This window comes from Marmota flaviventris, chromosome 17 (assembly GCF_047511675.1).
Source record: "Marmota flaviventris isolate mMarFla1 chromosome 17, mMarFla1.hap1, whole genome shotgun sequence".
Lineage (NCBI taxonomy): Eukaryota > Metazoa > Chordata > Mammalia > Rodentia > Sciuridae > Marmota > Marmota flaviventris.
Genome location: NC_092514.1, coordinates 52,687,054 through 52,704,563, shown reverse-complemented (window position 1 = coordinate 52,704,563; position 17,510 = coordinate 52,687,054). Strand labels below are relative to the sequence as shown.

At 38.2% G+C, this 17,510-nt stretch overlaps 1 protein-coding gene across 4 annotated transcripts in view; it reads left to right on the top strand.

Annotated features, from left to right (window-relative positions):
• Window positions 1-854: 854 nt before the first annotated feature.
• Kat7 (lysine acetyltransferase 7) overlaps window positions 855-17,510 on the top strand; it is a 30,332-nt gene continuing 13,676 nt past the window's right edge. For 2 of the 4 annotated variants that reach the window (XM_027924672.2, XM_027924671.2), the window contains exons 1-7: window positions 855-1,034; window positions 3,714-3,861; window positions 7,155-7,331; window positions 8,463-8,702; window positions 12,077-12,159; window positions 15,647-15,736; window positions 17,281-17,379. In XM_027924672.2, the coding sequence (XP_027780473.1) occupies window positions 1,020-1,034; window positions 3,714-3,861; window positions 7,155-7,331; window positions 8,463-8,702; window positions 12,077-12,159; window positions 15,647-15,736; window positions 17,281-17,379 (852 nt within the window). In that variant the 5' untranslated portion in view covers window positions 855-1,019. The remainder of the gene's footprint in view (window positions 1,035-3,713; window positions 3,862-7,154; window positions 7,332-8,462; window positions 8,703-12,076; window positions 12,160-15,646; window positions 15,737-17,280; window positions 17,380-17,510) is intronic. The other 2 variants (XM_027924674.3, XM_027924673.2) reach the window with 1 other exon arrangement.

The window sequence follows — 17,510 nt, the reverse complement described above, 5'->3', positions numbered from 1 at the left end:
TTTGGACTCCAGCTTTACTAAAAATATTCCTTCCTCTTCCTCCCTCCCCCACAAGCACTCTTGACTCATACATCGGGATTCCAAAGTCCATTTGGGTTAAATGGGGTTCAACGTTTCTCCTACACTCAAGAAATGTTTCCCACCCCGGCCACACTGCTCTCAGACCCAAACAGTGGGGGAAGGAGGTGGGTGCTCACCACAGAGCTAAACTGAGAATTCTTTGGAGCTACAGCTTTTGGAGAATAGCTTTGCCTCCTCCTGTAACGTGAACGACAAACTTATTGCTGTTCGCTTAGGGCAAGGACAATGTCTCCTCTACCACACGGGGAAACTTCCTCAGGACAGACGCCACCCTTTCGTTCCTTTTTTGAATCCCTATTCCCACCCTTTTGGGACACAAATTGACTCCTAAAAAACACAAGTTTCTTGTGCAAAATTATCCCTTCCCAACTTGAGTTTATGTGATAAATGGAATCGTCTTTTAGGCAGTTAGGCAACGAATGGGTTAAATTTCGACAACCTGATGGATTCTGGGGATTTCCTTTTTCGAGTCCAGAAATTAAAACGACCGGGAAGAGAAATTTTGCCCAAGGTAAAGATGAAAACTGTTAACTTCAAATGTCAGGCTTCTGCCCCAAAGAAGAATGGCTGCCCACGACCACGAAGGGTGCCACTTCCCTAACTAAAAATGGCTGGCCGAAAGGTCCACTACCGGTACCACTTCCAGCCCAAATCCAAAATGGCGATCACTAGCCTCACCAAAAGAAGAGAACCTCCCAGCACCCTCTCTGGCTCATAACGTCAGGTGACGCGAGCTCCAGCCGGAAGTGAAGGAAAAAGCGCTTCAGCCCGCCGCGCCTGCGCAGAAAGCTCTAGACGCTGAGAGGCAGGAGGCACTTGGGATCGTCCGCTGGATTGGGACTGCTACAGAGGCCGCCACGGAGCCCGCCGGAGCCACCGTTCCTGCTGCTGCTGCCGCCGCTGCCCGAATCGGAACCGTCGGGCCGCAGCCGCCGGCAATGCCACGAAGGAAGGTGAGAAACGGGAGAGGGATGGCGGGTTTTTAAGGACAGTCGATGAAGCAACGTGACGCAGTTGGCCACGCCTTGAAGTGGTCGGGTTCCAACTTCCCGCTCCCCCAAACCTAGCTCAGCCACCCTCTCTTCAGTCGGTACCCAACAGAAAAATGTGGGCCCGACCCTGGCCTCGGCCTATGCTTGCAACTATTCCCGCCCTCTACTTGCCCGGATCGGAGGCGTTCTTATTGTTAATTGGTCCCTGAAACGTCTCGGAGCACATTGATTGGCTGGTGACGCCGCCTATTTGGACCCAACGGTCACCTCCCCGCGTGCGGGGGCGGTGTCTGGGCCAGGCCCCAGCGTTCTGCCACTGGTTGTGGTGAACGATCCCTCCTCTCTCGATTGGACAAGCTTGGCAGTCTGTCCCGTGGGGGCGCGGTTTAGTAGGGCCTGGATTGGGTGACCCGAGTCCCCGCCCTTCCGGGTGTGGAAGCTGGTAGTTGCGGAGGCGTGGTTTGTTGTGAGGTTCTCCTTCCCAGGTGGGGGGCACAACAAAGCCAAGGACCGAGGTGGTGGAAAACCAGCGCCCACTCCCGAGGGATCCCTTTCAGGCCTGTAGCGTCTAAGCTATCATCTTCCTGTATTTGCTTAGTTTGTCACAAATGCTGTTCGTAGGTTAATAAAAACTTGGCTGTAATTGGAATGGTCTTATGAGATCACACAGGAACACCCGCTTCTCTTTTTTCAACTGAGCACACAGAAGCTTACTGGAAAGTCTCAAAGCTACTCATCAGGCATTAGCAGAGCCACAACTACAAAACAAATGTAGTGCAGTTCGACAGATTTTCATTGACTGGTTGCTGGGGAGTGAAAAATTCAATAAGACTTAATCCCTGGCTTAAAGATATAAATCTGATGGGTAAAACAGACATACAAGTAAACATAGAAAGATGTAGTAAGTTATTTACTTGGGAATATAGACACAGTGTTAAGAGAAGGGAAATGAGGAGCAATTAAGTCTGCTCTGGAGTTAGTTGGAAAGTAAATTGGTGAAAACCAAAAAGAAGAGTTGAGTTCTATCTACGGTCAAGCCAGGAGGAGCAAGTCAGAGGTCAGGGATTCACATATCTGGGTCATTGAACTAGGTGACCTTTAAGATTTCCTTTCATCCTAGTGATTTTCTGTGACCCTTTCTGAGGCCTTTGTTGATATCTGGGCAGGCTACCCATGAAATATTTGGAAAGCTGGGTGGGTGGTATTCTGCTCATTTCTGGAGAAAATCTTTTCCCACAGAGGCTTACCACGTTAGATATTTACACATTTAATGTCTCCTAAAATGACCTAAGTTGGTAGATGGTATTTATGCAGGAATACTGTCAGTACTTTGGAATAAGTCCACAGTCTTTCTGCAATGCCCAAATGCAATGAGTTCTCTAAAATGCATTTTTTTTTTTAAGTAACTAGTTTGGCAAATCTGTCCTAAACTATCCTGAGGCTACTTATGGTTTTTGTGTGTATACCCTTTTGTGTGTATACCCTTTTACTGTTTATATATATTTGCTGTAGGAATGCTAATGTGTTTGATTATGTTTTTTTTTTTCAAGGTATATGTGAAGTATTTCTTTTCTAAATGTGTGAGAAATTATGAATTCCAAATTCTTGGCCTCAAGGGGCTTATTCTTTGAATAGAGCATTAGGATTTGGGGTACATTTCAATGGTAAGAGTGAGTGCTTAGCATGCTTGAAGCTCTGGTTTAATTCCCAGCACCAAAGGAAAAAAAAAGAAATAAACAAACAAACAAAAAAAACTCAACCCAAACACTGGGACTTACAGTTTGAAGCTAGATGGAACTTTTGGCAAATATTCTTCTCTTTCTGGCTTAGTAAAATGGATAGGGATAATGCACAATTGATAAATGTAATCTTTATGCCTAATTACTCTTTAGGAGGCTAACTGACAAATAATTCTTAACTGAAATGTGATTTTATTTTTTAAACCCTGGTTCTGAATATCTTTGAATTTTCAGTACAAGGATATCTTTTTCAGCACTTTTGTCAGTCACGTAGAGAAACTTCAGTGACACATGGCATAAGATAGAAGAAGTTTTATCTCTTTCTGCTTAAGTTCTATTGGGATCAGAGTTATAGGCTATGATATTTTGAAATGATGTATGGCTTTTTAAAAATGCGATACTAAGGGGCTGGGGTTGTGGCTCAACAGTAGAGTGCTCACCTAGCACTGTGAGCCCCTGGGTTCAATCCTCAGCACCACATAAAAAAATAAATAAATAAACAAAATTACCTGAAAGTTAAGTGGAACATAGCAGCAACATTTTTCACACTACTACGGTTTGTTTGTTTTGGTGTGGTTATGTCAGCCAGACCATTATGAGTGGGTACTTTTATTTTCAGTTTGTGATACTCATCACCAAATGGACTTGGTTCAGAATTAGTGATAATACAAGAATTCTTTCTTTACTTATTCAGCAAAGGTATCTTATTTGTAAGTTGCTCCATTTAAATGTCCTAAACAGAGGGAAGCTGGCTCTGGGGCAGGGAGGAGAAATACTTGTGGAGTCCTTTCTTGGTCTGAACTTTGTATTTCCAGCATCGTGGTTCATTTTATTTCCAGTACTTATACAAACCCACAGAGTAAATGCTTCTGTGCTAATGTCTGGATCTATGGTATTACAGAGGAATGCAGGCAGTAGTTCAGATGGAACCGAAGATTCCGATTTTTCTACAGATCTCGAGCACACAGACAGTTCAGAGAGTGATGGCACATCCCGCCGATCTGCCCGAGTCACCCGCTCCTCAGCCAGGCTAAGCCAGAGTTCTCAAGGTAAAAATCTTTGTTCTTCCTGACCACTTTTCACAGTGGACTCACTGGTCATCATATTATTGTGCTAGTTAATGTGGAAACTAGACTCATGGCTTATAGATGACAGAATCTGGTAAAATGTAAGATAAATACAAAAGTATTAGGCCTTTAAAAATGCTTCTGTCGGGACTGGGGTTGTGGCTCAGCGGTAGAGTGCTTGCCTAGCATGTGCAAGGCCCTGGGTTCGATCCTCAGCACCACCTAAAAATAAATAAAATAAAGGTATTGTGTCCAACTACAACTAAAAAATGCTTCTGTTGGGCTTAGTACCCAAAGCAGGTATCACGGATGTAATATGTTTGCTTTGAGTCTTTTTTTTTTTTTTTTAAAGACTATGGCATTAGCATCAATTAAGTGGGAATGTTGTCTCTTCACTCTGTTAGAAGAGCTTAGGGGCTTAAAAGAGTCTCTTGAAGTTGTTATTGTATGAGGTCCAGTGCTTCTAAAAGCATGTTTAATTCTGGAATGTAGTTAGATACACATTTGATGGATATAACTAGTTGTACCCAAATATTGTTTAAATACTCAGAATATTTCTTTGGTAGTAAAAAAAACAAGAATCTCAAAGTTGGAAGATAGTTTGAAGATTCTCTAGTGTATTTACCCATCTGGGCTTAGGTTTGGAGGATATGCCTGACCCCTCATGATTCTGCTCAGAGATTGCCTAAAAATGAAAGCAAGTTATAGTTAATACAGAAAGCTGCTGATCAATCTGCCTTGAGTACTTGACTAGTGTTGATTTGATTGCTGCTACATGAGCATGTGACAAAATGAGAAAAAAAACATGAGTTTTTTAAGTAAAAAGGTAGGAATATTCTCTCAAGAACTGTTACCACTATTGTTAATTTAAGGTTTCAACTGAAATATGATTATTTTCTCTTGATTTCTCCACTTTTTTCCCCCCCTGAGGTACTGGGAATTGAATCTAGGATGCCGTCCCATTCAACTATATACCAGTCCTTTTATTTTTTTGAGGCAGGGTCTTGCTAAGTTGCCCTAGACTGGCCTTGAATTTTAAATTCTCCTGCCTCAGCTGAGATTATAGGTGTGCTTTACTGGCCCTGAAATTCCTCAATCTTTTTTTTTGGTGATGCTGGGGGTTGAACCCAGGGCCTTGTGCTTGTAAGGCAAGCTTTTTTTTTTTTTTAAAACAACAGCGGGGCTTTTGATAAATGGTTCTTATAATTTAGGCACTCTGTTATATACTGGGCTATATCCCAGTATACTGGGGTACTGTAATAGAAGAATCACAGTTCCTGCCCTCAAGGGCCTTAGTTTATTGTGAGATATAGATAGCTAAAATATAATGGTAATAATATAATGTGGACAGGGCTATGAGAAAGGTGTTTTTTTTTTTTTTAATTATTTTTAGTTGTAAATGGACAGAATGCTTGTATTTGTTTATTTATATGTGGTGCTGAGAATTGAACCCAGTGCCTCACACATGCTAGGGAAGCACTTTGCCACTGAGCAAATAAGCCCCAACCCTGAGATTTGCCCATATTATAGAAGCCTAGATGTGAGGCAGCCAACTGAAGACAGGTCTTTCAGAATGACTTCTTATGGGATCTATAGGAATTTATAAGTTAAAAGATGGTAAAATATTATTCTAGGAAGAGGGAACAGTATATGCTTTTAAGAACCATAATTTGCCATGCCTCAGATGCTTGAAGATTGTAAATATTCAGAACAGCTTGGAAGGGCTGGGGCTGTAGCTTGGTGGTAGATTACTTGCCTCGAATGTGTTAGGCACTGGGTTTGATCCTCAGCACCACATAAAAATAAATAAAGATACTGTGTCCATCTACAACTAAAAAAAAAAAAAAAACAGCTAGAAAATGCATGAGCTCTGGATCTTTTTCTAGTTATTTTACTTCATGACCACAAAGTTCCACAGTTTGGGCTGCGGATGTAGCTAGGTTGAAGAGGGCTTGTTTAGCTTGTTTAGGCCCTGGGTTCAATCCCCAGCACCAAAAGATGGCACAACTCCTGGGAGCATCATTCACATTGTACTATATGTGAGCCCATTCTCTTTAAAGTGAAATGTAGACTACCTTGTGAGCAGAGGAGTCACATCCTCAGTGCATTTTTGTGTTGTATTTAGAGACAGGGTCTCTCTGAGTTGCTCAGGACCTCTCTTAAGTTGCTGAGACTAACTTTGAATTCGTGATCCTCCTGCCTCAGCCTTCTGAAACACTGGGATTACAGGTTCGTGCCACTGTGCCCAGTTGTCCTTGAGGAATCTTTACAGTTTATACATTATTCTAGGATTTATTTTGTTGTTTAGAATATGATTTAATTTCAGCTTTGAATTTCTTTTATTTCCCATAAGTATCATCAGGTTAGAGATGTAAAAGGGCTGCTGAGTGCTTCAGAATAGGTTTTGCCATCCAAAAGAACTTAAGAAGCTATTTTTCTTTGTGTCTTGTCTTTCGGGTCTAATATGATTTTGCATAAGAGTCTGAGAGTAACTGGGTGTGGTGGGGCATGCCTGTGATTCCATTGACTCAGGAGGCTGAGGCAGGAGGATCACAAGTTCAAGGTCAGCCTCAGCAACTTGGTGAGGCCCTGTCTCAAAATAAAAAAAATTAAAAGCATTGTGAACTGTGTATAGCTCAGTGGGTTTAGTCCCCTGTACAAAAAAAAAAAAAAAAAGTATGGGTAATTAGAAATTAGAAAGAAAAACAAGCCCCACCTATTGAAGAGAAAATATACTTGGTAATAGAATGGTACTATAACAAACAGTAGTATAGGATACTATAATATATAATAATATTATAATTAGTAGTAGAATATCTGTTTTATGGTAGGTTAGAGTATGGAAGGAAAGAGGATGAGACCAATATGTGTAGAGCACTTTCTTCATACCAGGCACTACATTAAGTGCTCTCTATGCATTTTTTCACTTACTCCTTACCACAAGCTATGAGGAATGTGTTACCAGTATTTTCTTTTTTTATAGGTCAATAAACAGGTTTGGAGGGATTAGCTTGACCAAAATGCCATAGCTAGTTGCCATAGTAGAGTGGAATTGAATCAAGTTCAGTCTTGTTTCCAGAACCTAAGCAATTAATATTATTCTATGTTGTATATATATATATCTGAGCTAAACTGTTTTGCTAATGTTTTTTAGTAAAATGGGTATTTTTAAAGTTTTGTTGAATTTTGTAAAATAGGAAGAAAAGGAAACTACATTTTAATAAATTATATGTTCCCTTCTTTTTTATTTTATGGTCTTTTAAAATTGGGATCAGATTCTAGCCCTGTTCGAAATTTGCAGTCTTTTGGCACTGAGGAGCCGGCCTATTCTACCAGGAGAGTGACCCGTAGTCAGCAGCAACCCACCCCAGTGACTCCAAAAAAGTATCCGCTTCGGCAGACTCGTTCATCTGGCTCAGAAACTGAGCAAGTGGTTGATTTTTCAGATAGAGGTGAGTAGGTATGATGTCACTTGTACATATTACAGAGAATCTGGGCAGTTGGCTTTTAAGGAGGGCTTGGGCATTGTAGATAGATACCTAATACTGAAAAAAATTCAGCCAAATGAACTCTGCTTACTTGATTCCTTTCTTTTATCTTGCTGAGAACAGTTTGGTACCTCAAATCTCCTTGGTCCAGAGTAGCTGGAGTACATGTTAGAACCTGTAATAGGAACAAGGGAGTAGGGCCTTCTCAACCATAGATGAAGATGGCCTGACAGATTTTCCTGTAATTATGCTTGTCTGCCAGTCTGTTTATCTCTGAATTTCTGAGTAGTATTGACCTTCATAGGACTTTTGAGGTTATGATTCACCATCCCAAAGGCCTTAGAACAAGAGGCCTGAGAGTAGAGCTTGGAAGATGCTGAGCTTCTGGTAGCTTACCAACATGGTTGGCTGGTTTGCTTGCACTGTTTTTAAATTTTTAAAAATCTGTTGCCAGTATTTTGAAATATAAAGATTTCATATAATAACCTAGATTACTAGTTCATTAAGAAAATAGGAAGATCTGGGAACACTGAGTAGCCATTTACCCATAGTAATAATTGGCTGGAACTGAATGGTAGCTTTCTCCTTTTGATGGACAGTGATCTCTCTGTGTGATCTTGCCTTTCCCCTGTAAGCATTTGATTTACAATCCTTGATTTTGAGTCTGGAATTTGAAGATTAGATTGCTAGACTGTCTGTAAGCTAACTCAAGAGTTTTAAGTCTTGTCATATTCATACCGCATTATTCAATGTCATCCAGAAAGAGAACCATTTTCATTTTGTGTTTCTTCTAGAAAGAAAGTGTGATGGTTATTTTTTAAAAAATTATTTCCGTGGAGTTTTGATTACCCATGACTGTCAACTTAGGAGAAACATAAGAGAAGTGAAATGTATTAGGTAAAGCCCAAGTTTAATTTTAATCAGAATTTAAAGTTGCACAAAAGGAATTTTGTCAGTATCTTATAGCAAATACATAACTAAGAGTTACTGGTAAAGTCATAGAGACTTTATGAGAAGCCCATAAATTCTTCTGAATAGTAAACTTCTAAATGAATGAATCCCATTCATAAGTTCTACCAATTACTTTTGCTTTAGAAACTAAAAATGCAGCTGATCATGATGAGTCACCACCTCGAACTCCAACTGGAAATGCACCTTCTTCTGAGTCTGACATAGACATCTCCAGCCCCAACGTGTCTCATGATGAGAGCATTGCCAAGGACATGTCCCTGAAGGACTCTGGCAGCGATCTCTCTCATCGCCCCAAGCGCCGTCGCTTCCATGAAAGCTATAATTTCAATATGAAGTGTCCTACACCAGGCTGTAACTCTCTAGGTTGGTGTGCCCTGGCTTCACTACTTCTTCATTCTTTGGTTTTGTCTTTCTGAGGAATTAGGATCAGCCAGAAATATTTTGTGTTCTGTTGTGATCTAGCTTCTTAAACTTTTCAGTGGTTAGATGTTGAGAGTAACAGTGTGTTGCTCACTTGAATGAAAGCATTTCTGCTTCTTAGCCTGCTGTCCATAACAGCAGATCTAATGCAAGGAAATTAACTATGATGAACCACTTACTTTATCAAGAACTTTTCCTAGTGAAAAATTCCCTTCTTTTCGCATCAAAAATAAAACAGAGCTGGGTGTGGTGGTATACGCCTATAATCCCAGCGACTCCAGAGGCTGAGGCAGGATGATCACAAGTTCAAAGCTAGCCTTAGCAAAAGTGAGGTGCTAAGCAACTTAGGGAGACCCTGTCTCTAAATAAAATACAAAATAGGGTGGGATGTGGCTCAGTGGTCGAGTGCCCCTGAGTTTAATCCCTGGTACCAAAACAATAAATAAACAAAAAATGATGACCAGCTATCTCCAATTTTCTTATTATATAGCAGATAGTTCACATTGAGGAGGACTGATAGAGCATAAGCTAGTGGAGAATATTGGTTGCATGGCTATGGTTGTTAAGGAAATGAGAAAAACAGATTTCTTACGAATAGGCTGTGAAACTAATAAATACATGTGAGACCCTGGCCTTTTGTGACTTCAGTAGTTTTAAATCTTGTGGCTTGTGTACTTAATAAATATAAACATGATAAAGTATTTCTTTTCACATAAATATCTCATTTTTTCCTAAGACTTAATTCTTATTCAATAACTAGGGATTCTTAGATTCTTAAATGATTTGAAGCCCATTTGTGCTGCTCAGGTGAGCTGAGATACAAATATCATGGGTTAAGCTTTTGTGTAAAGTTGGAACACATCACTTGGGAGATAAGGTGCCTTTCACAACAAATTTTTTGAGACTTCCCAGTGCATATAATAGTTATGTCATAGAATCTATGTATAGCTACCTAGTACAGTAGCATTAAGGTTTAAAAAAGTACATACCTTAGTTAAAAAGAGTGCTTGCCTAGTATGTACAAGGCTCTGGGTTTAGGTCCCAGATACGGAAAAAAAAAAAAAAAATTTTTTTTTTTTTTTAAAAAAGAAGAATATTGTTAAAAGAAAGCTAATGTTCCTATGCATTGTTGAAAAAAAAAAAAAAAAAATGATGCCAGTAGTCTTATTTGATGCAGAGTTGCCACAAGCCAGTATCTGCCAAGCACAATAAAATGAAATAATGCCTGTATCTGAAAGCACGCTTGTTTAGCAGTGATGATACATTTTTATATATGGTGTTTGACCACTGAAGGTAGTCTTTTGGGTGTCCAGGAAATAGTCATAAGTTGCTTAATGTCAGGGATGCATTCTGAGAGAGTATATTTATACAAATGTAGATGGTATAGTTTACTATACTTCCAGTCTATATGGGGTGTGTGTGTTTAAAAAACAGCCAGTTGCTCCTACGGCACTGATGAACAAAACGAGATTAAATCAAACATAAGTGAAAATGGTGCTGTGGAGAGATGTGATAAACTCAAGATGTGTGAGGCTGTTGCCCATAACATATGGCACACTGTTTTACAGAAAACTTTTTTTCCCCTTCAGTATTGGGGATTGAACCCAGGGGCACTAGACCACTGAGCTGTATTCCCAACCCTTTTTATTTTTAATTTGAGACAGAGTCTTGCTGAGTTGCTAAGGGTGGCCTTGAAGGTTTGAACTTGTTATTCTTCCGTCTCAGTCTCTTGAGTAGCTGGTGGTGTTGGCATGCACCACCACATGGAGCTTCAATAAACATTTTTAAATAAATAGAAGGACTACATTCTTAACATGAAAGCCATATTATAGTAAATTCACAAACCAGTAACAGTTGTTTATTTTATCATTTTCAAGTATTATGTACTCTACATAATTTTATGGGCAATGCTTTTTCTATGACTGGCAATGCAGTAGGTTTATTTGCATCAGCATTATCAGAAACACATGAGTAATGGGTCTTACTACCATGTGACGATAGCTGTGATGTCACTAGGTGATAGGAATTTTTTGGCTCCATTATAATATTATGGGATTACTATCATATATATGGTCCATTGTTGACTGAAAAATTGTTTTGCAGTGTATGACCTAAGTGTCTGGCTCTCCACAATTGCATTTTTAATAATACAGTTCCAAGGATCTGGTAGTCTAAATGTCATAGAATACCACTCCCACCATTTTTGAACTATTTTTGCCCTTTGAATGTACTCTCTAGGGCTGGGGCTTGTGGCTCAGTGGTAGTGCACTTGCCTGGCATGTGTGAGGCACTGGGTTCGATTCTCAGCACCACATATAAATAAATAAAATGAAGGTCTATCAATAACTAAAAAATTTTTTTTAAAAAAATATACTCTATAACAGTTGTATAGTTTTTAGAATTGTCGCATCTCTTACTGAAAATTAAATAATTTCTTTTTTCCATGAAAGACAGGTGGAGATTTTTGTAGAAATTCAGCTTAGGTAACTTATCTTTTTACTTCATTAGCAATGTTTCAGTTCTTTCACTCTCTGGTGTTTTATAAGCCTCTTATTAAAGAGATGTATAACAAGGAAATAATGTTCAGTTTCTCTGTGTGTTTTCAAAAAAACACATGAAAAATAAAAGAATAAGAGTCACTCTTTTAGATAAAACAAACTTTCCGTGTTACTATTCCCAATGTTTAAGCTCCTAAAGAAGGCATTGTACTGCCAATTTCAAGATTTAATTATAGAAGCTTAAATCTTCAAACAAAACCAGTCATTCCTCCAAGCAGTGGTATACTTAATCCTATTCAAAATTATCAAAATGTTTATTTATATGTTAGAAAAGGGCATTTTCTTTGTTTTTCAGTTTCTTTTGATTATTGAAGGGAGTTAAATTCAGATTGGATAGCATTGCATTATAGAAAGAATAATACACTTATTCATTTATATGACTTTATTAATTTAACGTGAGTTAAATTCCACCAAAGGAAAGTGTTCTTGTTTCTAATTTTGTGTCTCATTATAAATGTTTGACTTTATGACATTTTGGGATTTAATAATATTTGTATCAGAACAAAAGGAGCTGTAGTTTATATTAAACATAACAAGTATGTTCAAAGATTGACAGATGCATTCTGTAGGAAAAAGTTTATGGTGGGTGTAAGCCATAACCCCAACATCACTTACCTTTGGTGGATTCCATCTGAGTGACATATATTTGATAAAAATATGTTTTATATTTACCAAGAAAACAGGTTTGTTGTGGAGAATAGTCTCACTTTCTAAGCTTAAATCTTCTTTCTGGAGATAAAGTTTTCCATCCTTTAACAGGGCACCTTACAGGAAAACACGAGAGACATTTCTCCATCTCAGGATGCCCGCTCTATCATAACCTCTCAGCCGATGAATGCAAGGTAATTGTATTCTCATTTATTCAGCATAAACTTATTGAGTGCTTGCTGTTTGTGTGGCACTTTGCTACACTGGGGATATGTCTGTGAACATGATGGACAAGGTCCTGTTCTTTCTAGTGGAAGAAACAGTAAAAACAATTCTTAAAAAAAGAAAAAAGTATTTATGCCAGGTATGGTTGGGCAAGCCTGTAATCCCAGCTACTTGGGAGGTTGAGGCAGGAGGATTCCAAGTTTGAGGCCAGCCTCAGCAACTTAGCTTTAAAAACAAACAAACAACAAAAAAAACATGGGGATATAGCCCAGGTTAAAGTTCCCCTGTGTTCTATCCCCAGTACCACAAAATAAAATAAAGTACCACTTAAGCAGACAAAAGAATTTCAATATGTAATGAGTGCTTTGGAAGTAATTAGCAAGGAAATTACCTGTAGGATAGTATTAGAATGCCTTGATATTTTTCATTGTGAACTCACTTTAAAAACTGTTAGGGACATATCTCTTCTATGGCATAATTTGCAAAAATTTGTGATCTCTGTTTATGCATGAGATTCTCTTATGAATCTATGACATTGTCTTGCTTTTAAAGTTTTTTTTTTTTCATAATTCTTGTCCTTTCTTCATTTCTGCAGAATACTTTCCTTTTTGTTACTCTCAAATCACACCTACTTTTGGCTAATTCATCTTTTAAATTTTTGAAAAAATATAGCTTCTAAATGACCTTTGGGATTTTGAGAAAATATTTGAGAGTAGAACCTAAGGTCCTATTCTGTATGTTCCTGCATAGGTTGCTGCTCCCATGGATAGAATTAATAAAAGAGAAACAAGTTAAATAGATCATTCAAATATCATTGGACAAGTTTTTTTAAACTAAATACTCAGTTAAATCAAAGTATTAGTTTTTGTTTGTTTGTTTGTTTGTTTTATTTGCTGTCAAGACCTGAATCAGGTTTATGCTTGCCTGAACAGGTTTCATTTTTAGAAAAATTAGGTTTCCTAACCAACATTAGTTCTCCTTGATTCAGGAATTTGTTTTCTTATTTACCAGTAGGCCACACAGGCAAAAGTTTCTTTGTGTGTTTTGTCTTTCAGCAAAGTATTATACTTCCAATGCTTGTATGGATTTTTAAGGTCAAGAACCCTTCTCTTATTTTATTTTTCTTTGTTCCAATTTTTTTTTTTTTTTTTTTTTTGGTAGATGGACACAATACGTTGATCTTATTTATTTAGTTTTATGTGGTGCTGAGGATCAAACTGAATTGCCTCACACTTGCTAGGCAAGCACTTTACCACTGAGCCACAACCCCAGCCCTCGTTCCAAATCTTTTTGTAAGCAAGGCTGCTTCTTCTCTTGCATAGGTTCTTCCTGCTGTCGTCCCATTCTCTTGGGCTGACACATCTTTGGCTGAATAGCTCTTCCAACTTCTAATCGGAAGATGACAAGTCATTGGGTACTTCTTGCTCTGAAAACATCTGATCTTGGTTTTATGTGAATTGTCTACTGCTTGCCTTTAAATATAATGATCTAATAATGTGGTTGGTTTTACATCAAAATCTTTTTAAGGCATAACTTTAAAAAATGTTGGTTCATAGCAGTATCTGCATGTTACCTTAAGCAACCTCTTTTAGGAAAAGAAAAAAATTCATTCTGGGAAATAAAATTCTGAAAAAAAGAAAAATATTTATGTTCTGATTTTTTCATCTTTGTCTCTTGTCCTTTATAAGGAGAAGGAGGCTTAGCATACGTAATCCATCTTTACTTCTGGACCATGTTGCTTGGAAGATCAGGAGAATTTCTGAAAAAAATCTTTATTCCTCTTGGAATACCAAGTGGAGAGTTTAAACTGGTACTTCATGAACATTTTCAAGAAATGATAGAATCTTTTATGTTGTTTTTGTGTGGGGTTTTGTTTTGTTTTGTTCAGAACTGGTGATCAAACTCAGGACCTTGTGAATGCTAGGCAAGCACTCCACTACAGGTCTACACACGAGCCCAGCACAAGCTCTAGAGTTTAAAAATTGCCTGCATATACATCATGATTCAGGAGTTTCTCAGTAAACCTTTGTAGTCAGCAATATTACCATTTTGATTCAGTCATGTTTCTGTGGCTACATGTGGTAAACACTGTTACAGATATTATAGGATTCAGTGAATAAGATAATTGCGTTCAGGGAGGATACACTGTCATGGGAGGAGGCAATACAAACCTAAAAATTGATAAGTAAATAAGAATTTCATGTAGAGATAAGTACTATGAGGAACAAGGACTAAAGAGAGTGACTACTTGGGGGGTAAGGATAATGTACTGCTTTTGCAAGGTGGGGGCATCAAGGAATACATTCCTGAGAAGTTGGCATTTGATCTTGGACATGAATGATGGCACAGAGACAATTGTGTGAAGCTTTAGGAGAAGAAATAGTAATAGAAAGCTAGCTAAGTAGAAGGAATAACAAGCACAAAGACCAGGACGTGGGGATAAATCGTTGGTTTTGAGGAATTGAAAATAAGCAGTGTGGCTGGACCATCAAGGGAAATGAGAAAGCAGGATTCACACCTTGAAGGCCTTGTGGGTCTTGGCACAAGGAGTTATGTTTTTATTCTGATGGCAGCAGGAAGCATTTGAAGGGTCTGAACAGACATTTGATACAATTTCATGGACGTTTTGTTTAAATAAATGACAACTTGGTAACGTGGAGAATGGACTGTTAGGGAAGAGTTCACATGGGGTAGAGCAATCGAAAGACTGCTTAGAATTCCTGGCATTAATGATACTAGATGCCTATCCTAGTGTGGCATCAGTGGAGAGTCTTAATAGGTTGGATTCAGGTTGTATTTTGGAGGGAAGCAAGCTACTAGATTTACTGATGGATTCAATGTGAGTTGTGAGAAAGAAGAATTAAGGACATCCGACTTTTGGTCTGATCAGTTGTTGAGATGGTGTTGCCATTTATTGGGAACATTTGGGATGGAGTGGATTGTGAGGAATGCTAGTTTTTCTCTTTTGACCTTGCTAAGTTTTAATGGTGAAATTGAGATAGGCAGTTGGAAATGAGGTCTCAGTTCCCAAGTGATGAAACTGAAACTATTGAGAGCTGATATAATTTGTTTGAGATCACATAACTACAGATTTCAGTTTTCCTGTGGACTTGAACCCGACTTTCTTTGTCCTTCCTCAGTCTCTTGCACTTCTCACAGTTTCTTATTCATGGCACAGTGGAAAGAGTCCAGGCTCTTGAGTCATCAGACTTAATTAAAATCTTAGTTTTATCATCATTTAGCTGCAATCATTTCACTTCTCTGGTTCTCAGTTAATGGCTGAGAAAGCAAAATATGAAGCTTGCCTTATCTCTTTCTTACGGAGATTGTGATAATAAGTTGTACTTTACTTTCAAAGTACAACATAAATTCAAGGGATTATTATTGTATTTTTATACTTTAAGTGAACGTAGTCTTAGAATCAGGTGGATTTATTGACGTTGTTGATGGTTGCAGGTGAGAGCACAGAGCCGGGATAAGCAGATAGAAGAAAGGATGCTGTCCCACAGGCAAGATGACAACAACAGGCATGCAACCAGGCACCAGGTACGGGCCTTGTGAAAGCTCTGGCCGTTCATAGCTTGAGATCCATGCCTTGGATCTCCTTTGCCCCATAACTGTCTTTATAGTCATATCCATGCCTCGTTTCCCATGGTATGTCTAAATAACTGCTCTTTTAGGTATTAAACTGAGAATCGTGTTTTTTTTTTCAAATAGTAAATTTTCATCAAGCAAAACTTTTATTTCATGTAGAGTAATCAAGTTCTTTATAATAATAGTAGTTAATATTAACAGGTATTCTGATTATTTGAAAAGATTATACTTGGTGTTTCAGTTCCTCATTTAGCATTCCTTTTTTTTTTTTTTTTTAAATCTCATTATAGTTTCTCTTCAGATCCCCTCCACTTTGCTAGAACATTTGCAAGATCATCATCCACTTTTCCTTAGCATTTGCCACTTGTTAACCAAGTCATTTTCCTCTTCCTATGATTTCCAGGAAGCATCCTGGCTTTGTCCTAGTCCTCCTGCCTCTGTGAACATTGAAGCCACATTGATTGCCCTAAATTCCTTGTTCTTCCTAAATGTCTTTGATCTTTACTCTTGCTGGTTTCCTGCTTGAAACTCTACGTGTACCAAGAAGAGGAGTTGATATTTTCCTTCAAGGCTTTGTGTAGCTCTTAGCTGTTGTAGGAATTCTTTTCAAATCCTTTCTGACCAGTAGTGAATCTCTTTCTTATGTATTTCCATGTTATGTTCTCAAAATGTCAGCCTTTGTCTCACATTATACATAGGTCATTATCCAGGTTTGTTTTTGTAGTTACATTGTAGGTGGATAGCAAAGGAGGCATGGTGTGGTGAGGAAGAAATTTGGCTTTGCCAAACAGATCTGAATCTGAATACTGTGATTGTTTAATTGTGTTGTCTTAGGAAGTTCAGCCAATCTCCCTAAACTTTATTTCTCTTTTAATAAAAGGAGTAAACAATGCCCACCTGTCAGGGTAGAGCTAAATTATGTATATAAAGTACCTATCCCCAGTGCTTGGCAGGTGAAGGCAATCGTAAATGGTAGCCACATTCTTTGTCATCATCTGTCTTAGATTCTAGTTTTACTCAGTTTTTGTTTTTATTTATTTTTATATTACTTTCGATCAGATCAGTAAGCATTACTTCAAAAATTGTAAGCAGCCTTGGGATATAGATCAGTGGTACATGTTTAGCATGTGCAAGGCCCTGGGTATCAATTGCTAGTATCAAAACGAAAACAAAAACAAAACAGTAAGTATTCAATAAATACTGAGTTGAAATGATCTTTATCTTATTTCTGTTGCTTTGATGGAGACTTCCATTTTTAATTTGTATTAAAATAAATTTGCATCCCTGAACTCATATTTAACTGGCAGTTAAGGTAGTGGTTTGGGTAATGGAAAAAAACCTAATTTGGAATTACAAAATTGTCATATTATTTAGTGTGGTTATAATTGTTTCTAGCAGTATTTTTCTTTAATTTTTTTAAAAATATGATGCTTTGAAGCTTTACTTCATGATGAATTTTCTAGCTAGCTTCTCAGTTTTCTCCTTCTTCCTTTTAGGCACCATCAGAAAGGCAGCTGCGATACAAAGAAAAGGTGGCCGAACTCAGGAAGAAAAGAAATTCTGGACTGAGCAAAGAACAGAAAGAGAAATACATGGTAAGGAAGAGTTCAGTACTTAATTAGCATGAACTCCTGCTGTGGCATTTGATTTCCTTTTGCTTTCTAAGCTTTGTCAGGTTTGCTCTTTGATATTCTGTGCAATTTAATATCCAGTGAAGGCTGAGTGA